We start from the raw sequence: 16,797 nt of genomic DNA, 5'->3' as shown, positions 1-16,797 counted from the left end.
GCGCGGCTGCCACGCCGTGCGGGGCCCACGGGTCACCCATCCGGGCGTGACCGCGGCGGGCCCTGCTGAGCTTCGGGCGCGGCGTTGCCCGGCAACAGCCCCCCGCCCCGCCCCGCGCTCCCATAGCTACCGAGGCGGGCGGCGGCCATCTTGGCAGCGGCCATGAGCGGCTCCAGGGCGCGGGCGGCGGCGATGGCGCCGGGGCCGGACAAGAAGCTGCCGCCGGGATCCGCGGGGCCGCTCAGCCGCCTGCGGGGCCGGCGCGGATCGGCCGATGCGCCGCCACGGCAGCCCTGGACCGAGTCCGAGTTGCTGGCTCTGGAGACCGTCCGTCCCGAGCACGTCCTGGGGCTGTGCCGGGTGACGGAGAGTGAGTGCGGGCCGGTCCCGGGGCGGCGGGGGCTCCGGGCCGGGCTCTGGGTGCGGGGAGCGGCGGGGCCCGGCCCGTTCCGGGCTGCCGGCGGGGAATGCGGCGGCTCGGGGTGCGCCCGCCGGCAGCTCCCGTACAACTTCCAGAAAGTTTGGGGGCTTTTGTGTTGTTCGTGGGTTTTGATTTGTTTGAGGCTTTTTGTTTTTTTCTCTGGGCTGCTGATCTCTGCTTTTCTGTCCCGATCGCATCCCTTTCTTGCTCTGCTGCCTGGCACCTACCCTGCCTTTGTTTCTCACATCCTTAATTTTGTCCTGCTTTCATGAAGCTTCTGCAAAATAACAAGCAGTATTATCTTATCGGGCTGGGGCTAACGAAAAAGGAAATTAATTTACTAAGTGGTCGCAAGTGTTTTGAAACGTTACTGTATTTTTACTGTCTCTTCTAGATTATTTATGCAAACCTGAGGACAACATTTACAATATTGACTTCACCAGGTTTAAGATCCGGGACCTTGAAACTGGAACAGTACTATTTGAAATTGCCAAGCCATCTGCTTCAGGTACAGAATGCTAACATTGCAAGGAGGATAGAGAGACTCAGATCTGGGAGGTTGCAGTGCACAACCCATGCAAACCGAGCAGAAGGGTCCTTTGGTGTATGTTCTAATGGCTAGATTCCTCGCCTTTAAGCATAGGATTGAGTTTATCTCTGCTGAGAAACTTGTGATAAAAATGTGATTGTTGTTGGATGGGAGAGAACTATCAACTGGCAATCTTCCTTTTTTGGGCTGGTTATAATCGAGATTAGTGCATGTGCATTGGCAGTTGTGAGGGGAAATATCCTGTGAGATTGAGGGAGGGGCCAACTGTCATGGCAAATCTTTACTCTTTTATTTTGTGCCAGTTAAGTCTCAGACCAATTATTAAATGTCTTTGCATTCAGTACCTAAGCAGTAGGCAGCATGTCCTGATACACCCACTAGCCAGTATCAGCTCATGTGTACACTGCGAGCAGAGTAACTCCAGGCCGGTGCGTTTTCCAGAGCACGATGAGGAGGATGAGGATGACAGCAGTGAGCTGGATGCCAGTGCAGGTCGCTTTGTTCGCTACCAGTTCACCCCAGCGTTCCTCCGTCTGCGGACTGTTGGTGCAACGTGAGTATGAGTGAGTGGAAGGAAGGGAGATTGGATGTGTACCAAGTGTTACTTGACAGTTTATAACAAAGCTGGATTGAAGACTTGAGAGAGCCTATCCATACTACAAATACCAAACTCTCTGTAGAGAACTCTTGTGTAGCCTCGTGCCCAAGGCTCTGTTCTTCCCAATAGCTGTTTTTTTCTGCTTCTTCCATGCAGAGTGGAATTCACAGTGGGAGAAAAGCCAGTGTCAAACTTCCGAATGATTGAGAGACATTACTTCCGAGATCGCTTGCTGAAGAATTTTGATTTTGATTTTGGCTTCTGCATCCCCAGTAGCAGGAACACATGTGAACACATTTATGAGTTCCCTCAGCTCTCAGAAGACCTCAGTAAGTACCTCCTTTGCCACACTGAGTGGTGTTTTGTTTGTGTGTGCATCTGTTCATTCTCTCCCTCTACTTGTGAAAGAAGTTGTGACTGGGATTGAGGGGACAGGATCAAACAGATACAGGTTCCCAGTTTAGCAGTGTGTAATCTTGTCTGAATTAGAGATTTGTGCTGCTAAGTGTCCTCTTTTGAAAATGAAAGCCTAAGACAACCTGTGCTAAGTCACAGTCTGCAAGAACTGATCAGAGTCACAGGGCTGACCTGCCATTGATGCCTTGTAGTGTAGCCCAGAAGAAAACAAAACACTAAAGAAAGGTTCCTTTTTTTATAGCCACCCATCTGTTTTTTACACTTGCTTGTTAGGGCTAGAGCCTCCTGCTTTGGAGCAGAACTGGCTCTTCCCTGAGGTCTGTTTTAAAGCCTGCTGAGATCTCTGCAAATACAGATTGTGCAGGGTATGTTTGACCTCAGGGGGTGAATAGACCAGAGGCACAAAGGCCCTTCTGGGGCTGCCTGGCTGTGGAGAAGGTTTGGGGTTTCCATCCCCATGCCTGTGTACATGTGGGGAGTGCCACAAATGAGCTCCTTCTGCTTACAGACATGATGGCTGCTCTGCTCCACTCATGGCCCTGACAGTTTCTAAGGTTATTTTGAGTGAGGTTACTTGATTCCCCCTGCATTTGACAGCACTTACCCTGTGATTAGGAAGGAAGAAAAGGGCAGGCTGCAGCCTTTGAAGCGTGCTCAGCAGAGCAGTTTGCTTCTCTTCCTTGGGCAGGGCAAAGCATCAGCCTGGTAAATGCAGTGGAGTGGCAGAGTCCTTTTTATCCTGCCTGTGGCTGGCTGTTGAATGTAATGGAGCTTTCTCTTTCACAGTCCGTCTGATGGTTGAAAACCCCTACGAGACGCGCTCCGACAGCTTTTACTTTGTGGACAACAAGTTGATTATGCACAACAAGGCCGACTATGCTTACAATGGAGGGCAGTAACCATGCTGTCTGCTGGATGCTGTGATGCCCTTGACCATTCCAGATGTGCAGGAATGGACTGAAGTTGCTGTCTCGTGCAGCAAGGCTTCTTGCCAAACTTTTTCTCTGTGCATGAGGCTGGGAACATGAAGCAAAGACGACGGCTCCTGAAAGGAAATCTCCCTGCAACACCTCTCTATCTGACACTCAGCGTATCCTGCCTCTCCTCTGTTCCTGGCTACCTTCTGATAACCTTGGTTAGGTCAGTGATCAGAAGCACTCAGACTATTCTTGCTCTTAGTCTTTCTAGTTAGGTTGCACCTTTAGTGCTTCTGAAGTTTCATCTCTTGGGTAAATATCCTTTTTCAGCAGGTCAGATTGTTTGTGTTAAGCTATTTCCTAGCAGAAAAATCTTAACCCCTTCAAGTAGCCAGTGATGCTTGAAGAGCAAATCTTTTGTTCAGTTAGATGGATCATCTCTTCAGTGGCAGTGCTTTTGTTTGTGGCATGGCTGACATTGTTTTTTAGGGTGTATCCCAATATTCTCCAGTGGGAAAGAGACTAATTCAGCTTATAAGCAGTGCAGGAATATTCCATCTGAGCTGCTCCTGAAAATATTTAATCTCTTTTGGCAGCAATTTCACTAGAGATACAGGATGCGGGGGAAAGGGGGGCTATCCCTCCGATAGCATTTCTGTTTGAGCTTTTGTGAGCAAATGGTTTATTTTTGGAGCTCAGAGGTCCACCTTAGAGCTGAAGTTAATCTCACTAGGTTTACCATTTCTCCTTCCCTTTGTAGGAATTTTGGCCCTTGCTACAGAATGTATTGCTTTTTAGGTGGACAGCACATTATCAGCCTGGCTGGCAAGGAGGGCTTAGAGGAAAAAGGGAGAATGTGAAAAATCACTTGAAACAGTAGGAAGCAGAGCTTTCTAGGCTTCAATGTACACTTGTAAACCTGAAACCTGACTGGTCTGAATTGCTGTGGCCAGCACCAGCTCATTTTCTTTGTTGCAGTGGAGATATTAGTAGCTTAAAGCTTCCCAGGTCAGATCACTCAGAATCCTTGGGAAGTGAGAAGGTACATGGTTCTCTTTTTCATTGTTGCCATCACTGCTCTGCTGCTCAGCTGCTTATTTATGGTTTAGGAAGTCATGCTGCCAAGGTTAATACCACAGCTGTGTTTGGGATCTGGCAGTGGAAGATAGCATCATGCAGTGGGAAAAGGAGGATCTGTGTCTTGCCAGTAGCTGTGCTGGGGCCCAGCTCCCATCTGTGCAAAATCTCAGCTATCAAAACCCTTTTTTGCCAGTTTTGCTGGCTCTCAAGACTGGTGCTTTTCCTGTCCCCATGCTGGGCTGGTCAGTTGTGCCTCTTATTAGGGGAGTGAGCTTGTGTCTAGACTGGAGACTTTTTCTAATACTAGTTCCATTTGTTCTTGAGACGGTTAAAACCTAACTCTTTGATGGTTACCTGTTATGTTAAGAGGGATTCAGCATAGTTTGTGTTTTAGCAGGATTGAGTGGGGTGGACATTAGAGCCTAGAGCCTGTTAATGCATAGGAAATACATAGCAATAGGAAACCACTGCCTTTACTTCCAGGTTAGTGAAAGTAACTTGGGCATGGAACATCAGCTGGCATCAGAGTAAGCAGTGAGAGTGTGTGGGGTAGCACACATGAAAGAATCTCCAGCTCTTAGGAAGAGATTTAATTATGATTAACCACAACAAATGACCTGTTCTGGGTGGAGCATTAATCATGAGCAACCACAACAAATGTCTTGGGAATGTGGAGGGGCAAGGTCTGCCTGGTGGAAAGATGAAGAACAATTCTGCCACCATCGATCCCCTCCAGCATCTCCACAGGCACTAATGCAATCTTGTTTAGGATCTTCAGGGTTGGGTAAAGCTGCTGGTGAGGTGGAGCTCGAGATGCCTCTTGCAGTGAACACCTTCAGCAGCCCTCATGCTGTGCCTCTGAGGTGGGAAGCATTTGCTTTGCTCTAAGTTACTCACCACAAGGCAGAATGCCTGGAAGTGTGCTTTTCATCCTGAAGTGTTCAGAAATAGTGTCTGAAGAGCCTACTAGTCATTCCCTAGGAAACTGTAGCATATTGAGCGGAATTTTGTACGTAGTGTAAATCCAGGTGCCTTTTAACGTTACTCTTATCACAGTTTGTACATGAAGCAGCCTCTCGCTTTTCTTAGGAGTGTGACGATTCCCGTCTGTTCTCTTGTCACGGGAAAGGTTCCTCAAAGCCGGATGGGCTCGTGACCGCCGGGGGCGCGCACGGGGCGCGCGCGCCATCTAGCGGCTGCTGGCGGCGGGAGCGCGCTGCCGCTCTTGGGTGCCGGCAGGAAAAGGGAATTCCTGTCCCTGGCTGGCGGAGAGACGAGCAAACGGCACTGGAGCGGTTGCTTTCACACTGGTGAATGTGTCAGCTATTCAGCAATAAAAGGGAGAGCTGGAGGAAAACCGGGAGACTCGCAGGCAGCAGTAGCACACTGCGGTTTTTGCTGAGTTTGCTTTGCCAAATCAGAAGGTCTTTGCCCTAAAAGCATGCTGCAGGAAAAGGAAAGTCCCTACAAGTGGGCAACCCAGCACTGAAAAAGTTGATTTTAATCTAGAAAGTCAGGGATTTCCAAACTCTTGTCCCTACTTTAGTAGCTTCCCTAGGATTCCTTTTCTCTTAAGTACTTTCCATAAAGCCTCTTTTCTTTGTGGCAGGGACAATGTCTTTGGTAAACATGGTTTAGCAGACCAGTTTCCTTCTGGAGTGTGTGCTCTGGTGTTTTAATGATGGGTCAAAGCTACTCATGCCAGTGAGCTTGGAAGAAATTCCGCTGGGATCACATCCTTAACAGGTGGATGGTCCGTCCTAGCCTGGTGCTACAGGCTGAGGAGATGCTTTCAGTGTCAGTTGGAGTTTGAGCAAGGGAAAAGGTATCAAAGACTGTTTCTCTCAGATTGTGTGCTGAGTTGGAAAAAATTAAAAATTTGGGATCATAGTTCTGCTCAAAACTTCAAAAAGAAAGGGACCAAACCCACACACCCATATAGTATGTTTTTTCCAGTATTTTTCCTCTTAGTGCTAGGACCTCTTTTCACCATTTTTGAGGAAAGGGCTTTGGATCCATGCCAGCAAACTTCCTGAAGAGCTATTTTCATACCTTGAGTGTGGAATACATACTGCACCTTGTGAAGAGGGAAGGTCATCTCTTGTTGTGTGGACTGGGTACTTTTGTTCTTGTCTTCTGTTTTTGGTAGGAAATGTCTTCCTTTATGTGTGTAGTAGAGGATTTTCAATGTCTCTTGTTGCAGAGAAGCAGCCTCTTCTCTGGTGCTTGGGGATGCTTATTCCATTGTCTGAGGGTTCAGGAAGAAAAAAACAAGTGTTTAGTAGTCAGAAATGAAGGAGGAAGATGGTGGTGAAGCATTAAGGTCCAAATGTAGCAACTCTGTTTCTCAGCTCTGTGTTTCATCGCGTTGTCTTCAGCTGTTTCCCAGCCTGTCCTGTGACGTGGAGCCTGGCTCGCTGCCGGGTGTGACCCTTGGACATGAACACTGCCACCTCCTGTCCTTGCCGGGGTCAGGGCTGAGTGATGGCAGCCTGGCGGAGTCAGCAGCTCTTCCTCTGCAGCAGCAGGAAAATGAACACCAGCAAACTCCGCGTCCGCCTGCCTGGATCCAGTGCCCTTACAGGATTGTATTTGTATCTCTCACAGTGTGGCCTTGGGGCTGCCGGCGCGTGGACTCCTGTGTGCTGTCCCTTCGGACCGTGCTGCCGTGGCGGCGGCGGTGTCCCCGCGGTGTTTGTCCCCGCGGTGTTTGTCCCCGCGGTGTTTGTCCCGTGATTTGTCACCAGCAGTGTAAAGGAATAAAGGACCTTCCTTCCTCCCTTGCTCTTCCTGGCGGCGCGGGCGGCGCTCAGGGCGGCGGGGGCGGGGCCGCGCCGCTAGGGGGCGCGCGTGCGCGCCGGGGCCCCGCGCTCCCTCAGGCGGCGCGATGGCGGCGGCGATGGCGGCGGCCCTGTCCCGCTGCGGCGGCGGAGCGCCCCGGGGTGAGGGTGGCGGGAGCGGCTTCGCTCTGCCGCGGCTGCTGGGGGGGGGGCTGCGAGACACGCGGAGGGGCGGGAAGGGGCCGCGGCCTGCGCGGCACGTGGCGTCCCGGTGCCCTTCAGGGCCTGCCTGAGGCCGGTCCCCTCAGGCGCGGAGTGGCGCCGCCCTTCAGCCGGGCCGCGGGGCTGTGCGGGGCTGTCCCGGGGTGGGGGGACCCTCCGAGCCCCTCACGGGCCGGCGCCCAGCCCTGAGCCCCCTCCCCGCTTCCAGCGCTGGCCCTGCGGTGCCGCCGGCTGCACACCGTGTACCAGAGCGCGGAGCTGCCCGAGACACACCAGATGCTGCGGCAGACAGTCCGGGACTTCGCCGAGAAGGAGCTGATGCCACTTGCAGCGCAGCTGGACAAAGAGCACCGCTTCCCGGCCGAGCAGGTGCGTGCGAGGGTTGGGCTGGCACAGGCAGAGACCCCCTTCCTGCTGCTCTGGGGCAGGACCGCTCGGGCCGAGGCAAAATGGACTTCCAGGTCCGCTTCAGCAGAAAATTCAAGTCTAGATCAACTCGTTCTGAATGTGGACGTTGTAATTCCCGCAGGGCATTTGGACTCTTCACCTTTACTTGTGTTTCTCTGTATCTGGTTTTAGTACCGCTGAGTTTTTAGTTCTCATACTGACTTACCTCTGGGCTGTAATACAAATTATAAAATTGATTTATAAAATTCATTAAACACTTTTACAGACAGCACATAATGGTTTATGGCTTCAGATGGTGGAAAAAAGTGATCAGGAGGTGCATGCTGCTCATCCTCTGGGGCTGTGAAAAAATTGAAATTCCAGCCGAAACAGTGATTTCTCTTGTGGAAAGACAAACCAGTGTGTGTGTTAAGCAAAAAAATGCAAAGCTCCAGCAAAATAGGTCCTGTTATATTAGCAAGAGACTCCAGGGAAACACTGTTGGAGGCATAAGAGTTTTGTCACACTTCTCTTTCTAGTAAGATTTAAGGATGGTAGCCAGAAAAGTCACACTTACCCTAAGGAAGAAAATAACTTTACTACTTGCTGTTCTTATCTGAGAAGTTTACATTTAATTGTGAGTCTTTGATTTGAATGCGTAGGGGAAAATTCAAGATGCAGACAAGTGTTTAATAAGATGAAGCAACATGCACAGAATCAGTGGCTGTCTTGTTGATCTTCTGGATTTAATGTGGAGGATTGGTGTTTTGGGTTTCACATAGGAAGGATATTACATATCTAAAAATTCTCCCCCTATTCCTCTAAAAGCAAGCAGAGATTTATGGTTACAAAGCAAGGGGTCTAGCTGGGGCAGTTGTGGTACTTGCAATGTAACTAACAAAAAAATTATCCGGGACCTGCAGTCATTCATTCTATAAAATTCTTCCCTTGTGCAGTCCTAGGCTGAAGCTCAGCAGAATCAAAGGTAAAGTTCTGATGATTTTTATAAGCTAGTTTTCCCATTTTTACTGACATGAGACATGCAAGCGTAAAGCTTTGGTGGGAGGCTGAGGAAATGCTGGTGGTGTTTTGTCTCCCTGTTTCACCTTCAGAAGGTTCCCCCTTTCCCAGTACTGATGAGAGCTCTTTAAACAAGCAAAAGCCTAAACAAACAGTGACTGTACAGCTCCTGCTGAAGTCACTGGGATATGGGGACACTTCTCAGTTTGTTCAGGTTCCCATTTCACCAGGAGTTGGATGCATCTCTTCCTCTGGGTGTAGCCCTCTCATGACATGTCTTGCTCTCCACGTGTCCGTGTGTATGTGCTGGCACACTGGTGCTGCAGAGGATGTGACCTGTCCATTGCCCGTGTCAGGTGAAGAAGATGGGTGGCCTGGGGCTGCTGGCTATGGACGTGCCAGAGAAGTACAAAGGAGCAGGCCTCGACTACCTGGCCTATTCCATCGCTGTGGAGGAGATCAGCAGGGGCTGCGCCTCCACGGGCGTCATCGTCAGCGTCAACAACGTGAGCGTGAGGGGCAGGCATGAAGGGAGGCTGGCATGGCAGAGGCCTCTTTGGGAGAAGGGGTTCTGTTCCTGTGGTTGGTTCTGGTGTGTTGGAGGGCACATTAGGGAGTTCTTGATTGGTGGTACCTTCAAGAGGCACTAACAACACTAAATTCTTAAAGTCCCTGTATTTAGGCCCGATACTCAAGTTTGGCTCTGAAGAGCAGAAGCACCAGTGGATCGCTCCCTTCACCAGTGGAGAGAAAATTGGATGTTTTGCCCTCAGTGAACCAGGTGATGTAACTGTTACCATCCATGTTGCAAAGAACCTGGTGTAGCTTCTTTCCTTGGTCAGGTTTAGGATGGACTTCGGGTCTTTGAAACTGGAACAGTTTGTAGTAGGGCGGTTTATAGAGTTCTGTGTGAGTGAAGTCTCAGTACCCAAGGTGTGAACTGCCATCCTGTGACCTCTGCTGAAAATACTCATTGCCTGTGTGAGCAGAGCGCTGGACATTTTACACTCGTGGGCCTTTGTCTTGTGGGAGGGACTGCTGCAGTTCAAGAGGTGCCATGAGCTCATGGGGTGCAGGAGGGGCATGGTTTGCCCCCAGTGTGTGATCTGAGGTTTGTTTGCTGCTGCTTTGCTCAGGAAACGGCAGCGACGCGGGTGCAGCCTCCACCGTGGCACGGCTGGATGGGGATGAGTGGGTTCTGAACGGCACCAAGGCCTGGATCACCAACGCCTGGGACGCCTCGGCCACCGTGGTGTTTGCTACTACAGATAAATCCCTGAAGCACAAGGTGTGATAGTTTGTATCAGTCAGGAAAAAGGGGTGGGTGTGAAGGAGTTGTGGAGAAGCCCTACCGCAGCTGGGACTCTGTTTTTAGAGCCCTGCAGGCATTGAGCAGAGGAGCGGCTAATGTGTACTGACTTTGTTCTGTCTCAGCTCTCTCCTCCCTCCTCCTGGTTTCCTGGATATGTGGCTTTTATGTAAAATGGAGGGAGCCTCTTGGCAGCCAAGGAAATGGGAAGGTAAGAAGACACCATTCCTAAGAGTTTGGGTCTTGTTGCAGGGCATTAGTGCATTCCTGGTTCCCATGCCAACACCTGGGCTGTCACTGGGGAAGAAAGAAGACAAACTGGGAATCCGAGCCTCTTCCACTGCCAACCTGATATTTGAGGACTGCCGGATACCCAAGGCCAATCTCCTGGGGCAGCCAGGAATGGGCTTCAAAATCGCCATGGTAGGAGAGGAATGGGGATGGTGATGCTGTGGCTGTGTACAGCTGTAGTTCCCAAGCTTACCATTTTGTAAACCATTTCCAGAAGCAGTCACTTCAGTGAGGACTGCTTGCATCAGCTGTTCTGTGTTGTGTTAAGCTGTTGACCCTTCTTGCCAACATGGAAGGAGTAATTTTCAGAGCTTGATGAATGTTTAATTTACACAGATCCTTGACAGCTCTTCTATTGTGGCAGTTCTCAGCTGGAGCAATGCTGATGTCACTGAGGTGCTGTGTCCACAGGGACAGTATATTTTTTCTTCTTTCCCAATCCTCAGTTCCTCCAGTTGTACCCATACATAAAGGGAAAACATGGCATTTCCCCATGTGAACACTGTGGCAAAGGGAAGTTGTCCTGGAGGCCCACGACAACTTCTGGAGAGTGTCTCAAGGTGAATGACAGCACAGTTATGGTATGCATGTGACTTCTGTGGAGGAGCAAGGCAGCTGGGAACAGTTTTGTTTCCTGCAGTGAAGCCCTGTCCTTTGAGAGAGGTCATTGCTTTCTCTGGAGAGGCAAAGCACCCTTTGTTGGCCTGACATTTTGGGCCAAGCTCCCTGAAGCACAGCCCATTCCATTATGTCCAGAACTAAAAGTGGTTGGTGAGTGACAGGTTCTGTAAAGACCTTCAGCCCAGGGTTGAGAAGATTAAGCCTTTTCTCCCTGTGCTGCAATTTCTTCTTGTGCATAGAGGGGCAGAGTAGGCATTTGAGCTAAGTTAGGTAATCAACTGGGTTCACTAATCAGTTTGAAAAATGCTTTCACATATGTGTCCTAACAATGAGGGTAAAAAAGGAAAACTGACCAGATTTCCAAAGTAAAATCAGCTGCAGAGTGAGTTGGGTCTGCCTGAAGAGCTCTTTCCAGCCCCTTTCAGAGCGAATCCTTGTTGTGCTGTTTCCCTTATTTTGCACACTCTCTTTCTCTCCCAGCTAATAAGCAATTCCCCTGTTTTCTCCTCCTATTGTTGAACTCCTGCCTTCTCTCTGCAGTGGCAGTGCCTGTTACAGCTCTATTCCTGCATAACTGGGAGCATTCTGAATCAAGGAGCTCTCTGACCAAAGGATTTTAAGGCTACAGCAGCTTTCCAGCAACATCAGAAATGTGTGTGTACTATTCTTGATCAAGTATGACTTGACTTACATATATTTTGCGTCCTTCTCAGCAAACTCTGGATGGAGGAAGGATTGGTATTGCCTCACAGGCACTTGGAATAGCCCAGGCAGCTCTGGACTGTGCTGTGGATTATGCTGAGAAGAGAATGGCCTTTGGGTCACCCATCACAAAGCTCCAGGCAGTGCAGGTGCGAGCTGGGCACACGGGACAGTTCCACAGGGTGCTGGGCTGGTGGAAAGTCCATGTGTGCTCTTGGGTGTGGTTTCAGACACACAGTGCACTTTGTGCTGTCTGGGATAAACAGGGTGATAATTCTGTTTTCAAATGCTGTTAAAACTAATTGTTAGGACAGAGGCTCCATTTCCTTAGATGGACCCAGGGCTGGGAGAATGCAGCTGTCCCCTTGTGCAGGCAGAGGCCCTGGGCCAAAGGCTGTGTTTGTTGTTGCAGTTCAAGCTGGCAGACATGGCTGTGGCCTTGGAGGGTGCACGCCTGCTGACCTGGAGAGCTGCTATGCTGAAGGACAATGGAAAGCCCTTCACTAAGGTATTTCCAGCCCTGCTTTTTTCCAGCAGCCACAGCACAGGACAAGGCTCAAGGCCAGGGAGCCCCAGTCCATAGAGCATTGCCATGCTCCGTGCTTGCCCAGCCAGTGCTGCTGGGATGTTACCCCCAGCAGCTCCTGGGCCTGCAGCCCACCCTGGGCAGCTGCTGGGTATAACCAAGGGGAGAGGGGTGGCTGCTCTCTGCTGGCACCAGCAGCAGGCCTGTCCCTCTGCACAGTATTCAAGCTCCTTGTGCAGGTGAGGGGCTCCTTTTTGTGACAGCTGCACCTACAGTGATGTTTTTCTTCCCCAAAGGAAGCAGCAATGGCCAAACTGGCTGCATCAGAAGCTGCAACATCCATTGCTCACCAGGTAACTGTCAATTAACAACTCTGACATACATGACGTGGGGACTTTGGATGTCTCACAGGTGCTTTGGGAAGGCGGGATGGAATTTACTAATTTATATTTGAAACACACCAACAAAGTAAGCAGCCAGCCCTTTGGCTGAAGCCCATTAGCACAATCACCTTCACAGGTTGTGGAGATATAGGAGGATGGCAGGGGTTTATACTGGCCTGTGGCAGCTGTATTACTGAAGTGGCCTGTGCCTGCTGCTCTCCAGGGCAGTGGCAGTTTTAAGAAGGAGCAGCAATGTGGAAGAGAGCATGTGGAGCCACCAGTCATCACCACTGCACCTGGATGAGATCTTCTGTTCCTCAGTTTAGTGTCCCCTGTCTTTAACAAAAGCACCTTAGAATATGGATCACTGACAGATACCTCTGAAGCAATTAATTCTCATCTGGAATATCCATATCACTCTTACCCAGATCAATCCTGTGTATTGCTGCCAGCACAAATGAGCTGCAGTCATCCCCATGTGTCCCACCCTCTCCATTATGCTTGCAGTAGCTCAGTTCCTCTTAAAATTGCTCTGTGTGCATGTGCATTCTGTAGAAAAGGGATTTCTTGCCCCAGTTCCTTTCTGAGCTGCTGCCTTTGTTTCAGGCTATCCAGATCCTGGGTGGGATGGGTTATGTGACAGAGATGCCGGCGGAGCGGCACTATCGCGACGCGCGGATCACCGAGATCTATGAGGGGACCAGTGAGATCCAGAGACTGGTGATCGCAGGCCAGCTGCTGAAGGCCTACCGAGGCTGAGGAGGCTGCCTGGAGCAGCACACTGCCCCCAGTGCCTCTAATGGTGCACAGTGATGGAGTTTGACCCTCTTGCATGAGGCTACTGATGGAGGTTTTCCTCACCAATGAGTAACTGATCCTCTAGTTAAAATGTGCTGATTCTTCTTTGGACAAAGTATGGCACACAGAGGCTGGACTGAGGTTTGTAAGTGATGGCAGGAGGGTGGAGGCAATCTGCTCATAGGGCAGCCTGGGGCTTTTCCTAAACTAAACTGTTGGAATGGCTTGGTTGTGGCAACATGACAGCACTTGCCAGCCACTGCCTGTTTAGCTAAATTTGTCACTACATGGCACTGGGTAACCAGTGCCAGAGTTAGAGAATGAGAGCCATGATCCCTGTGCCCTGCTTCAGGCTGCTGGTCACGTGCCTCTTCAGATGAGACTTCAATGGAATTCAGGTGTGGGATGCAGCTGTTGTGAGCTCCAAATAGGACAGCCTGTGCTGAGGTAATCCCTTCCAGCAGGAGAGGAGCCAGACAGGAGGACATGAGAGGACATGCAGGGATGACCCACACACACAGGGCTCTGGGCACAAACCGTGGTTGCTGTCTGCATAGATGTGAAAACATAGATCAGAAAGAATCCCTCGATCTGGGCCAGCAGGGCCCAGCACCTGCTCACTCAGCTGCTGTGGGATGTAGGGATGGAAGCAAAGAACAGCAAAGCTGCAATGCCTAGGACTACATTAAAAAAAAAAAAACAAAAACACCAAAAAAACACCCTCTGCTCCCAAATCTGCTTCTGCAGTATCAGCAGGAAAGGGAGTGCCTAATAGGGCAGTAACAGCTTTTAATCTCAACAAGTTTTGGGCAATGAGGAAATGAAGAGATGACACAGAAACCTCACCAGGAAGCTTTAGCAGTAGCACATCCTCAATCAGTGATCATTGGTAAGACATTAACTTTAGAAGCATCAACATCCGAAGGAAAAGCTCCAAACTCAGGAGAAGAGGGACGGGATTAAGACAAGAGCCTGTATGGTCCAGTCTGCCTCCTTGTCCAAGCAAGTACACTAGAGGGAAATTACTATTTTCCTGTGGTGCCATTTATTTAGACTTGTGTGCAGACAAGAAGAGCAGGATTCTGTTACATGAGAGAGCAGAGAAGACAAATAAAACCTGATTTTAAAGGACCACCACTCCCTCATCCTTTTTTTTTCATGCAGCTGTGAATTAATTTAGAGTAATTTCTTCCTGTCACAAGACACAGGAGCAGAAACCAGCAGGGCCTGCATGCACCAGTGAGACCAGTTTTCAGTGATGTCAGTCATCCCTGTGCAGGGCACTGGAGGGCAACAGCGTGTTGGGGCAAGGGCCTCAAGTGCTGAGTTTCTCCCTGTGCATAAGGATTGACAGACCTCGCCAGGCACTGCATTCAACAGGAGCATTCCTACTGGAGAACCAGTCCAGTGATTGTGAATATGTTATAAATTATGGAAAGCTTCTCTGGATGAAGCTTGATTTCAGCCCATGTCACCACTTTGATTGCCACAGGCTCACTTCTATGTCGGTACACAAAGATATGTGATCCTATTTTACATTTAACTTCTTGCAGACACTTGGGAAAAACAGGAGCTGCAGGGACTTGAGGACTTCAGCGATGCAGAGTTCCTGTTGTGCTGTGCTCCAGCTGAATCCCCAGTGAGCCAGCACAGTCAGTCACATTTCTGCCAGCCCATTTCCCCTCTCCCCACTCGTCCAGGTGGTTCTCTTAGATCTGCTGTGCTGTCAGTGCTTGCTGACTGCCCCTCTTCACCCTCAACCTCCCTCATTACCAGCTCTAATTTGCTGCAGCTTCTCTCCAGAGCAGAATGAAATCACCCCACCAGAAGCTGGGACCACCTCAGCTGATAGAGGAACAGAGGAGAGAGAACCTACAACCCTGAGGTAGAAAAAAGGTGCAAAAGCTTTCAAACAAAGCTTTCTTAAAGCTTTGTTTTCCCTGCTTCCACAGGTTCAGAGAGAGAGAGCTCAGTGCCCAGCCCTGTGGCACTGCACTGCTTTGGGGGTAACATGCATGGTTACACACAAAGGCCCAGAGCTCTCAGAGCAAAGCAGTGGCTTTTCTCAGGGCAAGGACACTTCAAGCTTACTCCTTGCTGCTGCTGGCTGAGAGAACTTTGTGTGATGAGTGTGTGTCTGCTCCAAGGGCTGTTGCAGAGGAACTGCTGAAAGGGCAAAACACAAACAAGTTTTGCAGCATTAAAACAGAAGCTCTTACCAAGCCATCCCCAGACAGCACAAACCCAGGTGTGGGCAGGGCCAGGCTCTCCTTGGAGAAAAGGGTCTGTGCACACACAAAGCCACAATTTACAAACAGCCAACATTGCAAAGTTGGAGCACAGAGATGGGAAAATCATGTTATATGTAAATTGGAGACAAGTGGGGAAGGAGATACATCACTTTTGAAAAACAAAAGCTACACTTCTCAAAGACTTTGTGGCTTTTGCCCCACAATTCTCTAAGAGAACATGAAACTGGTTATGAGCATGATGCAGGTGCAGCCTGAACTAGAAAACACAGTTACAGTAACTAGGAGTTACTTCCTGCCCCATCTTAGATCTGATAGTTTTTATATCATGTAGCTCAGACTCTTGGTCCCAACAGACACTAAAGGGAGATAAACTGTTCTGAAAAAATGACAGATTTATTCTGATTTTAAATTAGATCTTTGTTTTGCTTAAGACCTTTCACTATCAACACAAACCTGGCAACTGCCACACATCCAGGTTTTGTTGGGAATTTGGAAAATATGGAAAATACTATAGTTGAAATGCATTCTGAAGTAAAAATGCTAAATGCCTGGAAGATTAATAGAATGAAGACATGGACTAGTGATAAGAAAATGTGACAGTGCTGTAACTTGAATGAAAAAACATTCAAATTTTGGAACTCACCATGTTTGCAAGGTGAAGCGTGACCTCAGAGAAATGTCAGCATAAACAGCACCATTTCTAAACTGACTGTTCTCAAAGATGCAGCAGAGAACCAGGTCTGTCAGCAGATTTGTACACTACAGTTCTGCTCCATGTCCTGACAACTGCCCTATTTTGCAAGCATTTTACCTCTTGCAAGAAGGTTTATGTTAGTCAATTACTAAAAGTTATTTTTGACAACTTTCCAGAAGAGCAGGTAGGTCGTTGGGCAATCTCATTGCAGGACTTTGTGTCTAGATTATTAAGGAGTTCATCAAAGAAGGCATCAGCAACTGTATGAGACCCAACAGGGACAGGAACCCAGGTCTACAGAGTCTCCCAAAATCCAGAGGACACAAAGCAACCTGTTCAGCTTGATGCTCAAGCAGAGGAGACATGTCAGACTGGAAAGACAAGGACCAAAGGTCCATCTGTGCAGGGAGGGCCCACAGCTGAGCAGCCAGGTAGAATCTGTTTCTAATCCCCCTGAATGGTTTGAGGAGGGAGAGCTATGGAAGAAAGCTTTGCAGTTTTAACTTAAAAGCTCTGGGAGAGCACTTTTCCTTCAGACAGGTAAATGTCAGTAAACCTCTGGCAAGGACCACTATCCTTTTCCTTTTTTATCTGGCTGAAAGGGCAGCAAAACCCTTCCAGTGCAGTGAGTGCTCACCTGGGCAAGGCCCCAGCACAAACTGAGGGGCAGAGACAGAGGGCTCAGCAATGGCTCACTTGGGTCTCCTGGTGCAAGAGAAGGGCACAGTGCAGGAGGCAAGACAGCTTAACAGGGAAGGCCAGGCTTTTTTTGGAAAGCTAGATTAATTCTCATTAAGTATTTATCAATTAGCACTTCTAGAACTTTCTC

The 16,797-nt window shown here is 49.5% G+C and overlaps 1 protein-coding gene and 1 long non-coding RNA gene across 3 annotated transcripts; both read left to right on the top strand.

Annotated features, from left to right (window-relative positions):
- Positions 1-132: 132 nt before the first annotated feature.
- Positions 133-14,154, top strand: ACADS (acyl-CoA dehydrogenase short chain). 2 transcript variants are annotated; one of them, XM_079322241.1, is made up of 13 exons: positions 133-370; positions 816-929; positions 1,413-1,524; positions 1,726-1,898; positions 7,194-7,354; positions 8,749-8,898; positions 9,062-9,173; positions 9,529-9,680; positions 9,954-10,124; positions 11,327-11,464; positions 11,728-11,823; positions 12,138-12,194; positions 12,831-14,154. In XM_079322241.1, the coding sequence occupies exons 1-13, from the start codon at positions 163-165 to the stop codon at positions 12,981-12,983; spliced, it is 1,797 nt and encodes a 598-aa protein (XP_079178367.1). In that variant the 5' UTR covers positions 133-162; the 3' UTR covers positions 12,984-14,154. The 2 variants fall into 2 exon arrangements, with proteins under 2 accessions (XP_079178367.1, XP_079178366.1); XM_079322240.1 differs by lacking the exons at positions 133-370; positions 816-929; positions 1,413-1,524; positions 1,726-1,898 and adding an exon at positions 6,791-6,925.
- Positions 1,905-2,805, top strand: LOC306810127. Its single transcript, XR_013776390.1, has 2 exons — positions 1,905-2,351; positions 2,495-2,805. It is a non-coding gene; the product is annotated as an uncharacterized lncRNA (long non-coding RNA).
- Positions 14,155-16,797: the final 2,643 nt, after the last annotated feature.

Source organism: Erithacus rubecula (assembly GCF_903797595.1).
Source record: "Erithacus rubecula genome assembly, chromosome: 19".
NCBI classification, from domain to species: domain Eukaryota; kingdom Metazoa; phylum Chordata; class Aves; order Passeriformes; family Muscicapidae; genus Erithacus; species Erithacus rubecula.
Note: the sequence above shows the minus strand (reverse complement) of the source record. Positions and strands in the feature narration are given on the sequence as shown.